Below are 15994 nucleotides of genomic sequence, written 5' to 3'. Positions count from 1 at the left end.
ACAGGTTTAAAAATTATGGCGTAAGATTCGCAATATCAGCATTCGTCAACCGCAGTTCAAGCATGAATGAACCCACCGTCAGTTGAATATCTCTGAGAGACTGTCAGTATGTGTCATTCAGATCTTGCCATGCAAATATGTCCTCTGGGAAAGAGAAACTCAAACTGCTTACTCACTTTATTTGCGTCTTCTACTATGAATGTGTGGTATCTGTAACACTTTAGGTACATATAAATACTTTACTTAAAAGTACAGCTGGTGCCAAGAAAAGCATCTGACAGAATTATAATGAAAATTATGGAAAAAAAAAAAATTAATGTGAGGTTTTTTTTTTTGCTTGTGCAGAAGTCACCACCACATTCCGGGATGTGGATGAGTGCCAATGTGTTGCTATATGGTTGTTAAAGTGTTTTTGGTGGTTTCTAGGGGGAAATTTAAATTCCCCCTAAGTCAAATTTTCCTAAGTTGCTATGCTATTCTGGTCCTTCCATCAATGTAAATGTATTGAGATTTTCTGCCTGTTTTATCATCCACCAGGCAAAAATTGTAAAACTAATCTGTAACACAGTTCGTAAATGGGAAGAAGGAGGCGGGAACCGGCGAACATTCAACGTAACTTTAATTCAAAATAAACAAAGAACAAAACGAAAGTAATGCCGGCAGACCCTCGCGGACGTCTGCCGGCCACACAAACATAATAAAGCATAAAATAAAGTCCAGGCCTGGTCCTCTCTCTTCCTCCACGGTAGTCGCTCCTCCTTTTATGCTCCCGGAGCTCCTCCCAGGTGAAGCTCATTAACACTCGCGCCACCGGCCTCGCGCCGTTCCCTCACGGCTCTCGCCCGCCCTGGTCGCCACATAATCATAGTAGCACTCTTTTCCACAACAAGCAACATGATTTGAGCTATCATTCATGCTCATAGCATAAATGTTTTATTTATATGCTATTCTAGTATTTATTGATATTTTGAATCAGCTTTTTTTTTTCCATTTTTGATTTTAGTTTAAGTTTTTGTAATTCTGTTATGTGCTTTTGTCTCATTTGTCATTAGTTTTTTTTAAATATTCTTATTTAGCTTTAATTCATTTTTATTTCAGTTTTCCAAGGCATTTTTTTTCCAAAAAGTTTTTATTTATTTTTTTTTATTTTAAGTTTTTCATCCAATATTTATATTTTATTTCAGCTTCATTTTAGAGCTATATGATTAATTATTGAAAGATCACAATCTCGATTCAAAAACCAACACAGTCCTATTCCTAAATGATGGCGGTTCGTTATGTCTATTAAACCATTGACAAAATCACACCAGAACATTGAAAACTGCATCGTCAATGACCCAGAGAAAGCATTTATCATGTGTAGGTATGAAACAACTTCACAAACAGTCTTTTCAACCACACAATGTTGTTTTTTTCTGTGTTGCAAATATGCGTTTATAATTCAGATATAAACACTGATGTCTACAGAAGTGATTAAAATAGAGCAAATCACCTTTTGAACTTGCGCTTCAAATAACGATTGTATCGATTACATTTTTATGCCACCATTTTGTTTAGTTGTCTGTTCAGTATCATGATCTCTGTTTGAATCCCCCCAAAAAAAATGTGATTCTCAGTTTATCCAAATCATGCAGCACTACTTTATTTTAATTATCATGGGAATTTTTTGAAAGTTTTAGTTTTAAGGACATAGTAGATTCATTTAAAAACACTCTTTGACATGAAATAGTACAAGTGTAGTAGTATTTATTTATTTTCTGGTTATCGATTAAAATTGAATTCATCAAGCAATTACAATGCAAATCAATGTTATTGACTTTCCACGAAATAATCTTTATTGACTGGTGGAAGTTTGAAAGAAGACTTAATTGTGTTTGTGGATATGATTCCAATTCAACAGCAGCAGCTGGTAGGCAGCATGTTTGTAGCAGTGTGTACCCCATTCCTCCCTCCCTTCCTCCTCTTTTTCTCCCTCTCATTCCCTCTATCTCTCCCGCTCCCTGTGATACCCACCATCTGCTGTCTGCAAAACAAGTCATTTATATACTGTCACTTCCAGGACTGCCTTTATTTGTCAAGTGACCACTATGCAAATCACTCACGGAACAGGGGGGCTAATTATCAAACAATATGGAGAAAGCTTTGCTTTTCATCATTCAGCTCTACATCCCAGACAATAGCAATTATGTTTCTTTCATGTGGCCGCGTTCTTCACAAGCAGTCCAGCACTCTGAGAGCAATGGTAGCTGACAGCAAGGTTTGTTAGCCTCGGAAGAGCCAGAAAACCGGCTTTTATTTGTCAGTTTGGGAGTTTGAGAAGCCTTTAAGTTCCATTCAGTATATTAATAAAGCCTATATTGCTTTTAATGTCATCCAAGCACCTGGCAACTGGCATTCAGACACTTAAATGAAGAAGAAAGCTGACCTCAAGTTGACTTCTTAAAATGCAGGAATTCATTTTTTTTTTTTTTTTGCTCTATTTTTCAAACTAGTTAACCAATACTCCTCATCCTAAAAATATTAAAGGAATAACCTCATGGACAAAATATATTGACCTCAAGTACACTAAATTCTCTAGCTTTTCCCAGGTCTCTCGATCTCCACCTGAGATGTGAGAGAGAGAGAGAAGATGGCTCATGGTATCTCTCTCAGAAATGTGACCGTCACCTTCAGGCTATTGATTCATTCCCCACTGACAGGTGCATCCACAGCTCTGACATTAAGCACTGCAATTACGGCCTTAAAATGTCAAACTCTGGAGTTAAGGGTCATAACTCGTTCCAGAGTCAAATCAAAATGGCAGCAGTTGATGATGGAGTCACAGGACTCTAGTTGGCAGGGTTGTGTCACAGGAAATACAGATAAAGAACATGCCAGCAATCTTTTGATACAGATTTTTATTGCATGTAAACATAATGCACAATCTGAAAGCACTGCTTGTGAATTATCCATGACTAATAAGCATTAAATTATACATTCACAAACGAGTAGAACATGTCAAAGGAGTGTCTCTGTAAGAAAAAGTGCATTTGATCCTTTCACAGTCTCCTGTGCTTGAAATAATGGATATAAACGCCCTACTTCCAAGTCTGAGATATTATTAATATTATTATTGAAGTCTACATTGATTTTTTTTAAGCGAATGTTTTGGCATCAAACATGAAAACTTGTGAAGTATCAAGTATTAGCTACATGAAGTAATAATGAAGTATTCTTCAGGTCTTAAGGCACTTAATTCCACATACATGAACATATAGCAGGCCTGACTTTTACATTTAGCTCTTTTTTTTCTTTTTTTTATATGCATTAATACAAAATTCTGTCATGAAACTCTAGATGGCGCAGGCCGATAGGTCCTTGGCTAAATCTGCTTACAGTCACATCATTCTCTATAAGGTACAGCTGATTGGTTCCTGCTGTATCAGTAGCCAATGAGCTCGCTCTTCAACCTTCAAATACTTGGTCAGCATTTGCTGTAGCAGTTTGCAGCACGCTTTCAGAAACCCTCCACCTTCCCCAGCTCCACCTGCATAGATCTGCTACGGGTAATTCATGTATGCTACATTGTAAGCCTGTTCTTGCTCTGCAGCAGCAGCAGCTATAATCAACAGAAACAGTGTAGCTATTCCACCAAGACCAAACATATCAACGTTGTCATATCTATTACCATGCCAAACACTCTGAGAGTTGTCATGACAGAACTAAACTTACACCTAAAATGAAAAATTCTCTGAGAACCTGAGCATCAGATTTTGACATACTTGCACATCTAACCTGACCCAAAGATGAAGCTGTGATTGACATGCCACAGGTTATGATGGATGTTTTGTGTCTATCTAAGCATGGCGGCTTATAGCTCAGGCCAGGGGGAGACAATCACGCACAGCTTATGCAAGAGGTGTTTCTTATCTGCCGTAAAGAGCAGGGGCTTAAAGTGGATTATAGTAATGAACTGCCAGTTATGAGTTATTGATTTCTTTTTTGGATAAAGTGTGTTTTTTCTCCAGAGCTGAGATGAGCAACCGGTTGATGTTGTGGGTCAGTTGACAACATTGAGATGATTTAAAAGACGTGCCCCTTGCATAACCTTAGCTGGAGTTTTGGATAGACATAATCTGTCAGAATTGGATGTATAACAAGGCAGAGTTGCTATAAATGCAGGATGTTTTTCTGGACTTTACATTCAGAAAGTTAAAGTACTGGGTAGAGTTGCACCAGTCATTTGTAAGTTCTTTCTTAAACTGGAACTTAAAGTCCATACTAGAGGCTTATTAACTACTAGCTAGTTTGTAAATATTTCTGTACTTTATTCGGTTGCACCAATTGTTCTCAAGGCAGAATGCAGATAGTAGGTGGTAAACTCTCTGTAAAGTAATGCGTAGTTGAATGATATAATGTTTACCCTCAATCAGTGCTTGAAGTGGAAAAATAAAAGTGCCGGTATTCCCAATGCTTGGTTCGAAACAGATTCCTGAAGAAGGGAGGGTGCGGGGGCTTCTGTATAGGGCTGGGCGATATATCGAATGCTTTTGTCATGAGCATTTCGTCAGTAAAGCCGGTTCCCTGATTGCCGTTAAATCGCCATCACCTGCTTTCAAATGGAGCGGCATTTAATAGACAGAGCCGTAGATCACTGACAAGCTTCACAATATCGCGTTCAATATCGACGGCGATTCATACCGATATTGAACGCGATATTGTGAAGCTTGTCAGTGATCTACGGCTCTGTCTATTAAATGCCGCTCCATTTGAAAGCAGGTGATGGCGATTTAACGGCAATCAGGGAACCGGCTTTACTGACGAAATGCACGTGACAAAAGCATTCGATATATCGCCCAGCCCTACTTCCGTACGTGGCGGTACGTTAAAGGTAAAAATTGTAAAAATTAAGTTTATATGTATAGTTACATTTCAGCTAAGTGCTGTATAATTTTAATGGTGATTTTAATTCATTTTAATGATTAACTTAATAAGTTTAATGGTGCAACACAAAAATATTTAGAAAAAGTCAAAGTCAGTGTCAAAACTAGTCTAAGTGGCTAAGTTGTAGTGTGATTTGAATATATATATATATATATATATATATATATATATATATATATATATATATATATATATATATATATATATATATTCCACAAAAATAGTAAAGGGTTAGTTCACACAAAAATGATAATTATGTCATTTATTACTCACCCTCAAGTAAGTCTTTCATTCATCTTCAGAACACAAATTAAGATATTTTTAATGAAATCACATGGCTCAGTGAGGCCTTTATTGCCAGCAAGATAATTAACATCTTTCAGATGTCCAGAAAGCTACTAAAGACATATTTAGTACAGTTCATGTGAGTACAATGTTTCAATCTTAATATTATAAAGCGAAGAGAATACTTTTTGTGAGCCAAAAAAACAAAATAAGACTTTTCAACAATATCTAGTGATGGGCGATTTCAAAACACTGCTTCATGAAGCTTCGAAGCTTTACGAATCTTTTGTTTCGAATCAGTGGTTCGGAGCACCAAAGTCAGTTCAGTAAATGAGGCTTCATTACGTCATAAGTGTTTCAAAATTTCAATGGTTCACCACTGGGGGGGCGTGACTTTGGCAGTTTGATATGCACTCCAAACCACTGATTCGAAACAAAAGATTCGTAAAGCTTCGAAGCTTGCAGTGTTTTGAAATCAGCCTTCACTAGATATTGTTGAAAAGTCGTTATTTTGTTTTGGGTTTTTTTTTTGGCGCGCAAAAAGCATTCTCATCGCTTCATAACATTAAAGTTGAACCACTGTAGTCACATGAACTGTTTTAAATGTGTCTTTAGTAGCTTCCTGGGCATTGAAAGTTTTAATTATCTTACTGGCAATAGCAGCCTCACTGAGCCATCAGATTTTATCAAAAAAATATCTTAATTTGTGTTCTGAAGATGAACGAAGGTCTTACGGGTGTGGAGCGACATGAGGGTGAGTAATTAATGACACAATTTTCATTTTTGGGTGAACTAACCCTTTAAGCGGCACAACATGTTTCTTGAGCACCAAATCAGCATTTTAGAAGGATCATGCGACACTGAAGACTGGAGTAATGGCTCCTGAGAATTCAGATTTGACCTTTTGTGACAATTATTTTATTAAAATATAATAAATTAGAAAACAGTTATTTTAAATTGCAATACCGTTTCATGATATTACTATTTTTAGTGTATTTTAATCAAATTAAAGCAGCCTTAATACATACTGTAACATAATATACTAAAATGAATATATATACAGTTTTGATATGGAGTACATTGACCATTTCTATTCATATTTCTGAACTTCTAGAAGGAATTTTTCCTCACGTTCTTTTCTTCGCTGTTGGATAGCAGAAATATAGTGATACTTTCCACATGGCTGCCTGTTTCTCTCAGATCTTCAGATCAGATTACATTATTTGAGCAGGCATCGTGACCCCTGTTCCTGAGTCGAACCTAAAATAACTATAATGTGAGCGCATTATTATTTGACAGACAGCATCGTAAAACAGCACAGACTGACATTTAATTGTTGCCAAATGTGATTTCTCAAAATCGTGAGAGTCTGCTTGTGTCAAATTTTGCCACGAGGGTCAGGCTTAGATGAGATTGTTTAAGTTTGATGATCTCTTGTTCGTATTTAAAGTATTTTAGTGAGAACTGGTATTCTCTGTTCCTCTCATTTCAGTTGCACTAATGATTATAATTCTGTGGGTTTGTCAGCGTGAAACACAACTTGCATCCCATTTAAGTGAAATGGGGTATTCGTTGACAGAATTTAGACTAATGTGAGTTATGAAAGTAAATAGAGTCCATTTTTATTTTGTGTTGACTTTAAAGTAAAAGTCAACTATTTTAAAAGAAACTGTGAAAGTGAAAAGTCATTTAATATCACAAATTTCTCCAAATTGCAATATATGTAAACATGTAGTGAATGCAGCATTCAAATTTTTGAATTCAGGCTTTAGAGTTCAGTTCCGATTCTAAGCGTGTAGGTCATGTGACATGTTTAACATGCAGATCTGGACGGTGTGGTGACATGGATAAAGCAGACGTTTGATCTGACACAAGAGTCCAGGCTTCCGAGCGCTGAGGGAGAGCTGTTCTGTTAGACTGTGGGAGGCGCTCCACGCGGGAAGGAAAGATTGATGGGATCAGAGCCTCAGAACAGCCAAGGGGAGCTTGTAGGTGTCTGTCAATGCTACCGTGCACAGTGGCACACGCGCAACTCTCCACATCTCCTGGGCTCCACACACATACACAAACAACCACAAACATACACTCTATCAATAACCAACACACAGCGACATGCATCTGTCAGCGTGACATAACATGAGGGATGTGTGAGGACTGAAAAATGAATGGCTTTCTGTGCTTTCTTCAATGATGTTGACCCCTTCATCTGAGTTTATGGCTTAAATCACATAACGGGCAAAAAGAAACCTAAATCTTTGTGTAATTGTAACACTAGGTCAAGTAAACTTTAAACAGTGACTAGGCAACAACCTTGGTTAAAATGGTTTTAAATGGATTATAGCATGTTATAACACGTGTCAACTTCACAAAAGTACACTATTCTGCTCAAAAGTTTGGGGTCGGTAAGAATTTTTGAAGACTTTTCTGAAAGAAGTCTCTTAGGTTCACCAAGGCTGCATTTATTTGATCAAAAATACAGCAATATTGTGAAATTTAAAAATCCCTGTTTTCTATTTTAAAGGCCATTGGACGTTTTTTTACAAGATGTAAAATAAGTCTAAGGTTTCCTTATTTGGATGTTTACATTTGATTCTGAACAAGTTTGATAGTGCTCCGTGGCTAACAGGCTAACGGCTAATGCTACACTGTTGGAGAGATTTATAAAGAATGAAGTTGTTTATGAATTATACAGACTCCAAGTGTTTAAAAATGAAAATAGCGACGGCTCTTGTCTCCGTGAATACAGTAAGAAATGATGGTAACTTTAACCACATTTAACAGTACATTAGCAACATGCTAACAAAACATTTAGAAAGACAGTTTACAAATATCATGATATCATGGATCATGTCAGTTATTATTGCTCTATCTGCCATTTTTCGCTGTTGTTCTTGCTTGCTTACCTAGTCTGATGATTCAGCTGTGCACAGATCCAGACGTTAATACTGGTTGCCCTTGTGTAATACCTTTCATAATGTTGGGAACTTGGGCTGGCATATGCAAATATTGGGGGCGTACATATTAATGATCCCGACTGTTACGTAACAGTCAGTGTTATATTGAGATTTGCTTGTTTTCCGGACGTCTTTTAAACAAATGAGATTTATATAAGAAGGAGGAAACAATGGAGTTTGAAACTCAATGTATGTCTTTTCCATGTACTGAACTCTTGTTATTTAACTATGCCAAGGTAAATTAAATTTTTAATTCTAGGGCACCTTTAATGTATTTTAAAATGTAATTTATTCTTAATCCACTCTTCAGTGTCACATGATCCTTCAGAAATCATTTTAATATGCTGATTTGCTGAGCCAATTCTTATCATCAGTGTTGAAAACAGATGCTTAATATTTTTGTGGAAATTGTGATGTACTTTTTTTCAGAATTCTATGAGTAGAAAGTTCAAAAGAACAGCATTTGTTTTAAATGCAATTATTTGTGACATTATAAATGTATCTTCTATCACTTTTGATCAATTTAATGCATGTATTTCATGTCAGTTGCCCATTTATGAATTTAACAGTTTCATTTGAAGTTACTACTTGTCATTATTATGATCATTTTGATATGACATGAACAAATAAATCTACATTTTAAATTCCAAATTCAAGTTTTTTTTTTGTTTTTTGTTTTTTTTGCAGGAATTGAAAATTAACATCCACAGATTTGTCAGTGACTAAAGATTATCGTACAATAACTGGATGTATGTCTATAGTATTTGAGTGTATATAATTATTCGTATATAGTATATGTTTATATAGATCTTCTGCTCTCGCGTCTGTACAACTTTAGCTTAGTCTGAAAACTTGATATTGTGGCACTATATAGTATATGAGGTTGTTTCTGAGTTGCATCTGATGTTTTTCGTTTCTTGGATAAAATGTCTGCTAAATTACTAAATATAAATGACATAATGATTTGTATCTGTGCTTTAGACTCAGAAAAGGATGTAATCATTCTCATTACATTATTATCCTTTTAGACTTTTAGTAGTGTGTTTCTAATCTACTATTAGTATTAACCCTTAAATGCATACCATGGGTCTTTAGTGACCCGGGACGTCATTCACTACCCTCCTCCTCATAAATTTTTTAAAGTTACACATCAACCTTCTTGGTATTCCTCAATCAATTCATTATAAAGAATATAACAAGAAAAAAAAAAATCATAAAATTATAAAATAATTCCTATTTTGTATTCATTTTTTGTAAAAAATGTTTAGGGACCCAAGCTGTGTATGAGTGTACGTATATTTTTTCTTCACAACAATAATTGAATCTTAGATGACGGAATAAGTGCAATTCACCTTTATTCCACAAGGTGGCAATGTCTGATACACAATGCTGAAGTGACGACTCATTTAGACAGAAAACTAAATAATAAGAAAAACGTGAAATGGCTCAGCGATTTATTGCAGAACAAGTACTGAACGCAATCAAATATGACGGTAACTCTTACTGGATGGATCTGGTGAAGCTGTTAGCGATCGAAATATTGATTTTGAAGATGTTGAAAATTATATAGTTTTGAGAATACATTTGAGATCGCGAATGGGCTCATATTCGTGACCTCAAACATAAAACTAGCCTATTATTTGCTGAATTTACTGGCAAATGAGCTCTGACAAGGACAGTGATTATGGCATAAAACATCTGCACAAACTGAGCCCTTTCAAGCTCCAAAAGGTAACAAAATATGTTTTATTTTATTCTTCTGTAATTGTTACTCTAATATCAGAGGAGTTTTATATTATCGCGACAGGTAGAGATCCTTCCGTGTTAGATATTGATCCGGGTCGATAAAGACCCGAATATGTAAGAATGAAACAGTCATGCATTTAAGGGTTAATATTATTATTACTAGTCTTGTTCCTATTGTATATTGTATGTATGTGTGTGTGTGTGTGTGTGTGTGTGTGTGTGTGTGTGTGTGTGTGTGTGTGTGTGTGTGTGTGTGTGTGTGTGTGTGTGTGTGTGTGTGTGTGTGTGTGTGTGTGTGTGTGTGTGTGTGTGTGCACACTCTTTCTGCCCTTTGTCTCTGGCACAATAACATCTGAGAGGGAGGGTTCTGCCGCAGTCCTGGCTGTGCGTCAGTCCAGGTTAACGTCTGCTCGCCGAAGGGGGGGGTGTATGTGGACCCTGCTCCTGGAAATGGGAACGGTTAACTGAAGCATGTTAATAAGGAAAGGCTTGTCTCTTCCATACTAACACTTGGATGACTCTGCAGGCTTTGAAGGGGGCAGGGGTGGGGGTAGTTTGGGGTGGGTTTTGGAACTCACCCACTCATCGTCACTAACCACTACCCCCCCCCCCCCCCCCACCCTAAGGCAAGGTTGGAGGGGGAGGGGGTTATGGGGGGATTTGCTTGCATTGTCAAGTAACGCATTGACCCATCACTTTGATGTGTATCGATACTGACAGCCATCTCTCTCTCTTTCTCTCTTTCTCTTCACCCTCTCTCCGTCTATCTTTTCCTCTGTATCATTCTCTCTCTTTTGCTGCAGGCCACCGAGGCTCAGATCCAAAGTGTTGGACAGACGCCATCTCAGTTGCTCATCGAGCCTCATCCTCCCCGTAGCTCCGCCATGCACCTGGTGAGAACAGTGTGTGTGTGTGTGTGAGTGTGTAATAAAATCATTGTGTGCGTATTTGTTGTGGGTTTTTTTTTTTTCTGCCCGGCAGTAGGGAAGTTATTATTTTGAACAAGGGCAGTGACGCCTGACCTTCGGACCGCTCCCCAACACCCAACACAGCAGTCTCACTTCCATATGCCCAGAACTTTTGCAGCCATGTTGTAGTTCAGAACAATCTGTGGTTGTGATCGGTCAATAAATATAGTGACACTACTATTTCAACTGTAACATTTGAAATTTATTCATTTAACTGCATGATTAGAATATAATGTATTTTTTCAAGGAAAAATAATCTACTTTTTCTAGGGACAAAACACTTAATCACTGTTTTTAATGTAGTGTTGGGAAGGCCAAATATATTCTAGTGAAATGGTTCATTTGGAGGGTTCATGAAACCATAATGGAACAATAATTAAAAAAAAAAAATATATATATACATATATATATATATATATATATATATATATATATATATATATATATATATATATATATATATATAATATAAATTAAATAATTTGAATATAAATTACGCACACACACACACACTTTATAATACTTTATTAGCTTGTAATTTATCTAACAACTTTTTCTAAATAATAGCTTTGGCTTCAAAGTAGCTTCCTCAACACTGATGATTTTATTAACATGTCCAGTTGATGATAACACACTGTCATATGACAGCTATTGCTTCTTGATCATTAATCCAGCTTCAGCAGGAGTGGTGTTTCAGTGGTGCCAGAGCATTTGTGTCAGTTCTTCTTTGAAAGTGTAGGCTTTAACCAATTTGGAGTTTGGCCCTTGCACCGAAGTCAAGCACTGCTACTTCCAGGTGGTCACTGGTCTTGTGTACAACAACCCTCACAGAGCCCTAACACAAATACATGACATACAGACCTGGCATACTTACAGGAGCACACAACTCCATCACAGAGGCTCAGAAGATAGTTGAGTCGGGAGAACAGTGCTCCCTACTGGTCTTTGAAGTCCTCACACCTGAATACTAATCATTCCCATCTCAATCAAGCATCTGTCATAACAATCACACTGAAGTTTAGAGAGTGAATGTTGTAATGCTGTCAATACAAGTTTTATAATTACTGCTTGTTTATATTCCAAAGTAAATGTGTGCAGCCTAATGCTTTAAGTTTCATCGTCAGTTGAGCTTGTGGTTGCCAAAGATGTCCATAATTAAATATTTTGAATATCATGTTCCTCCAATCAGAGTAAAACCCAAAAATACCCCCAGATAGCACATTTACATCACTGTGACGTCTATTTAAAGTTTTTTTTTTTTTTTTTAATCCAGGCTATATCATTTCATTTTATACTTATACTTTTTCTCACTTCAATATGCAATATATTTATGGGATCAGTATTTACTATTACTTATTTTTTGTGGTCAGTAAGAATTTAAAGAAATTAATACTTTTATTCAGCAAGCATGCATTAAATTGATCAAAAAATATTGATCACTTTTACATTGTTATAAAACTGATAAAACTTTAAAATAAATGCTGTTCTTTTGAACTTTCTATTCATCAAAGAGTTTTCAAAAAATGTATCAGTTTCTACAAAAATATTAAGTTGCTCAACTGTTATCAACATTAATAACAGTATTAAATGTTTCTTGAGCAGCAAATAAAACATATTAGAATGATTTCAGTAGGATGATGTGACACTGAATAATGATGCTGAAAATTCAGCTTTGATAACACAAGAATAAATTACATTTTAAAATATATTCACATAGAGAATCATTATTTTAATTTGTAATAATATTTAACAATTAAACTATTTTTTTACTTTTTATGATCAAATAAATACAGCCTTGGAGAACATAAGAGATTTATTTCAAAAACATTAAAAATGATAATTCAGACTTTTTGAATTGTAGTGTGTGTACCATAGATAGATAGATAGATAGATAGATAGATAGATAGATAGATAGATAGATAGATAGATAGATAGATAGATAGATAGATAGATAGATAGATAGATAGATAGATAGATAGATAGATAGATGTTAGCTCTGTCAAAAGATTAATAAAAAAAATCTAAATGAAAGTTGTATATTTCTAAAATCATTTAAGTTCATTTTTTTCCTCATTAATGTACACACAGCACCCCATATTAACAGAAAAACACAGAATTGTTGACATTTTTGCAGATTTATTAAAAAAGAAAAACTGAAATATCACATGTCCTAAGTATTCAGACCCTTTGCTCAGTATTTAGCAGAAGCACCCTTTTGATCTAATACAGCCATGAGTCTTTTTGGGAAAGATGCAACAAGTTTTTCACACCTGGATTTGGGGATCCTCTGCCATTCCTCCTTGCAGATCCTCTCCAGTTCTGTCAGGTTGGATGGTAAACGTTGGTGGACAGCCATTTTTAGGTCTCTCCAGAGATGCCCAATTGGGTTTAAGTCAGGGCTCTGGCTGGGCCATTCAAGAACAGTCACAGAGTTGTTGTGAAGCCACTCCTTCATTATTTTAGCTGTGTGCTTAGGGTCTTGATGGAAGGTAAACCTTCGGCCCAGTCTGAGGTCCTGAGCACTCTGGAGAAGGTTTTCGTCCAGGATATCCCTCTACTTCGCCGTATTCATCTTTCCCTCAATTGCAACCAGTCGTCCCTGCAGCTGAAAAACACCCCCACAGCATGATGCTGCCACCACCATGCTTCACTGTTGGGACTATATTGGACAGGTGATGACAGTGCCTGGTTTTCTCCACACACACCACTTAGAATTAAGGCCAAAAAGCTCTATCTTGGTCTCATCAGACCAGAGAATCTTATTTCTCACCATCTTGGAGTCCTTCAGGTGTTTTTTTAGCAAACTCCATGCAGGCTTTCTTGTGTCTTGCACTGAGGAGAGGCTTCCGTCGGGCCACTCTGCCATAAAGCCCCGACTGGTGGAGGGCCGCAGTGATGGTTGACTTTCTACAACTTTCTCCCGTCTCCCGACTGCATCTCTGAAGCTCAGCCACAGTGATCTTTGGGTTCTTCTTTACCTCTCTCACCAAGGCTCTTCTCCCCCGATAGCTCAGTTTGGCCGGACGGCCAGCTCTAGGAAGGGTTCTGGTCATCCCAAACGTCTTCCATTTAAGGATTATGGAGGCCACTGTTCTCTTAGGAACCTTAAGTGCAGCGGAAATTTTTTGTAACCTTGGCCAGATCTGTGCCTTGCCACAATTCTGTCTCTGAGCTCTTCAGGCAGTTCCTTTGACCTCATGATTCTCATTTGCTCTGACATGCACTGTGAGCTGTAAGGTCTTATATAGACAGGTGTGTGGCTTTCCTAATCAAGTCCAATCAGTATAATCAAACACAGCTGGATTCAAATTAAGGTGTAGAACCATCTCAAGGATGATCAGAAGAAATGTACAGCACCTGAATGAAAAATTTAAGTTTTTCTTTTTTAATAAATCTGCAAAAATGACAACAATTCTGTGTTTTTCTGTCAATATGGGGTGCTGTGTGTACATTAATGAGGAAAAAAATTAACTTAAATGATTTTAGCAAATGGTTATTGTTATACAATATAACAAAGAGTGAAAAATTTAAGGGTGTCTGAATACTTTCCGTACCCACTGTATATATATATATATATATATATATATATATATATATATATATATATATATATATATATATATATATATATATAGCATGCAAAAATAAAGAAGTTAAATAAGTAAATACATATTTTCTGGCTCAGCTTATTCCTTTAAAGGCCTCTTCTCCCTGACTCTCCTTCTACGCTACCACACACAGTCTTTCCTCTGTGTTCCGACTCTTTTTTTTACCACTTTCTTCTACTCTAACAACCTCTCCTCATCTATCTCTCCATTCCCTCCCTCTTTTTCATCCTTCTCTTCCTTTGCTTTCTCTGTTCAACAGTGTTTCCTTCCGCAGAGTCCGCTCATGTTTAAGGATCAGATGCAGCAGGATGTCATCATGGTGCTGAAGTTTCCCTCCAACTCTCCCGTCACTCATGTGGCCGCCAACACTCTGCCCCACCTGACCCTCCCCGCCGTCGTCACCATCACCTGCAGCCGGCTCTTCGCCGTCAACCGCTGGCATAACACAGTGGGTGAGTGGGAATGTTTTTACATATTATAATACTAACTAACTTAATTTCACCTAAAAACACAAACACACACACACACTCACACCCCAACAAAAAAACAGCTACAGCAAATTCCACATGTTTCCACTTGGCCATGTGTGAACAACATTATCCAACTAGCCGTTCCCCCGGAGCCCCCCTCACCTGCAGGTCAGAGGTCGGGCGCCGTGGCGACGGCCAAATTAGCCTATCACGGCCTCTCCTTTCGCCTCACACTTCCCCAGCTGTCACGGCAACACATAGTGATGTCAGGACCAAATGTGGCAACCTCGCTCTCTCACACTACTAATGGCTGCAGCTGCAGGACCAGCCCACTCCGGACGTGTGTGTGTGTGTGTCGGTCCCCCGAAATAATAAGGCCACCACATTGAGCTCAAAATGGCGATCTCTGCCTTATAGGCCTGCCTCAGGGGTGCCATAGCTCTGGCCTGCCTGACACAGGAGAGGGAGAGAAATCAATAAGCACCATGGCTGGTAATCTGGCTGGTGGGTCTCCACAAGGCCCCCATGTCAAATGGGATGGGGTCAGGAAGTGGACTTGACTGTGGCGGCAGGGCAGGTGTTTGCTTGAATGATGTTTGTAAGGGTGCGCTGCATAAAAGTATTGTTGTTCAAATATTTAAACATTCTTGAATCAAGATCTAGTTATTTTAGAAGCAAGATGACGTTTTCTTAAAAATGTATCAAAATAAAGCAACATTAAAAAAAATGTCTGGCAATGGAATAAGAAAAAAAAATTTGATTACAGCTCGGAAAGTACTGCATAATTACAACAAATTTACAGCGTAACTTTCGATAATAATAGTGTACCTATAAAGTAAGTATGTGTAAGTATAGGAGAACATACTGTATGTAAAGTCTTGGCTGTAAATTAAAGTGGAGTTTGTTACACTCTTATTCCATGTAGTTACCGGATAAGTAATAAAAAAAAAAAAAACGCAAACAATCTGATATCGCTCGGAAACCTTTATTTGAAAAACAACTTAATTCAGATTTAAAATATCAGAAATAATATCATAATA

At 37.2% G+C, this 15994-nt stretch overlaps 1 protein-coding gene across 1 annotated transcript in view; it reads left to right on the top strand.

Moving 5' to 3' along the window:
• Positions 1-15994, top strand: part of nbeab (neurobeachin b) — a 377709-nt gene that overhangs the window by 343639 nt on the left and 18076 nt on the right. The window contains exons 48-49 of the mRNA XM_067364674.1: positions 10712-10801; positions 14744-14936. Of these exons, the coding sequence (XP_067220775.1) occupies positions 10712-10801; positions 14744-14936 (283 nt within the window). The remainder of the gene's footprint in view (positions 1-10711; positions 10802-14743; positions 14937-15994) is intronic.

Source organism: Chanodichthys erythropterus, chromosome 17, assembly GCF_024489055.1.
Source record: "Chanodichthys erythropterus isolate Z2021 chromosome 17, ASM2448905v1, whole genome shotgun sequence".
NCBI lineage: Eukaryota > Metazoa > Chordata > Actinopteri > Cypriniformes > Xenocyprididae > Chanodichthys > Chanodichthys erythropterus.
This window is presented reverse-complemented; position numbering and strand designations above follow the sequence as displayed.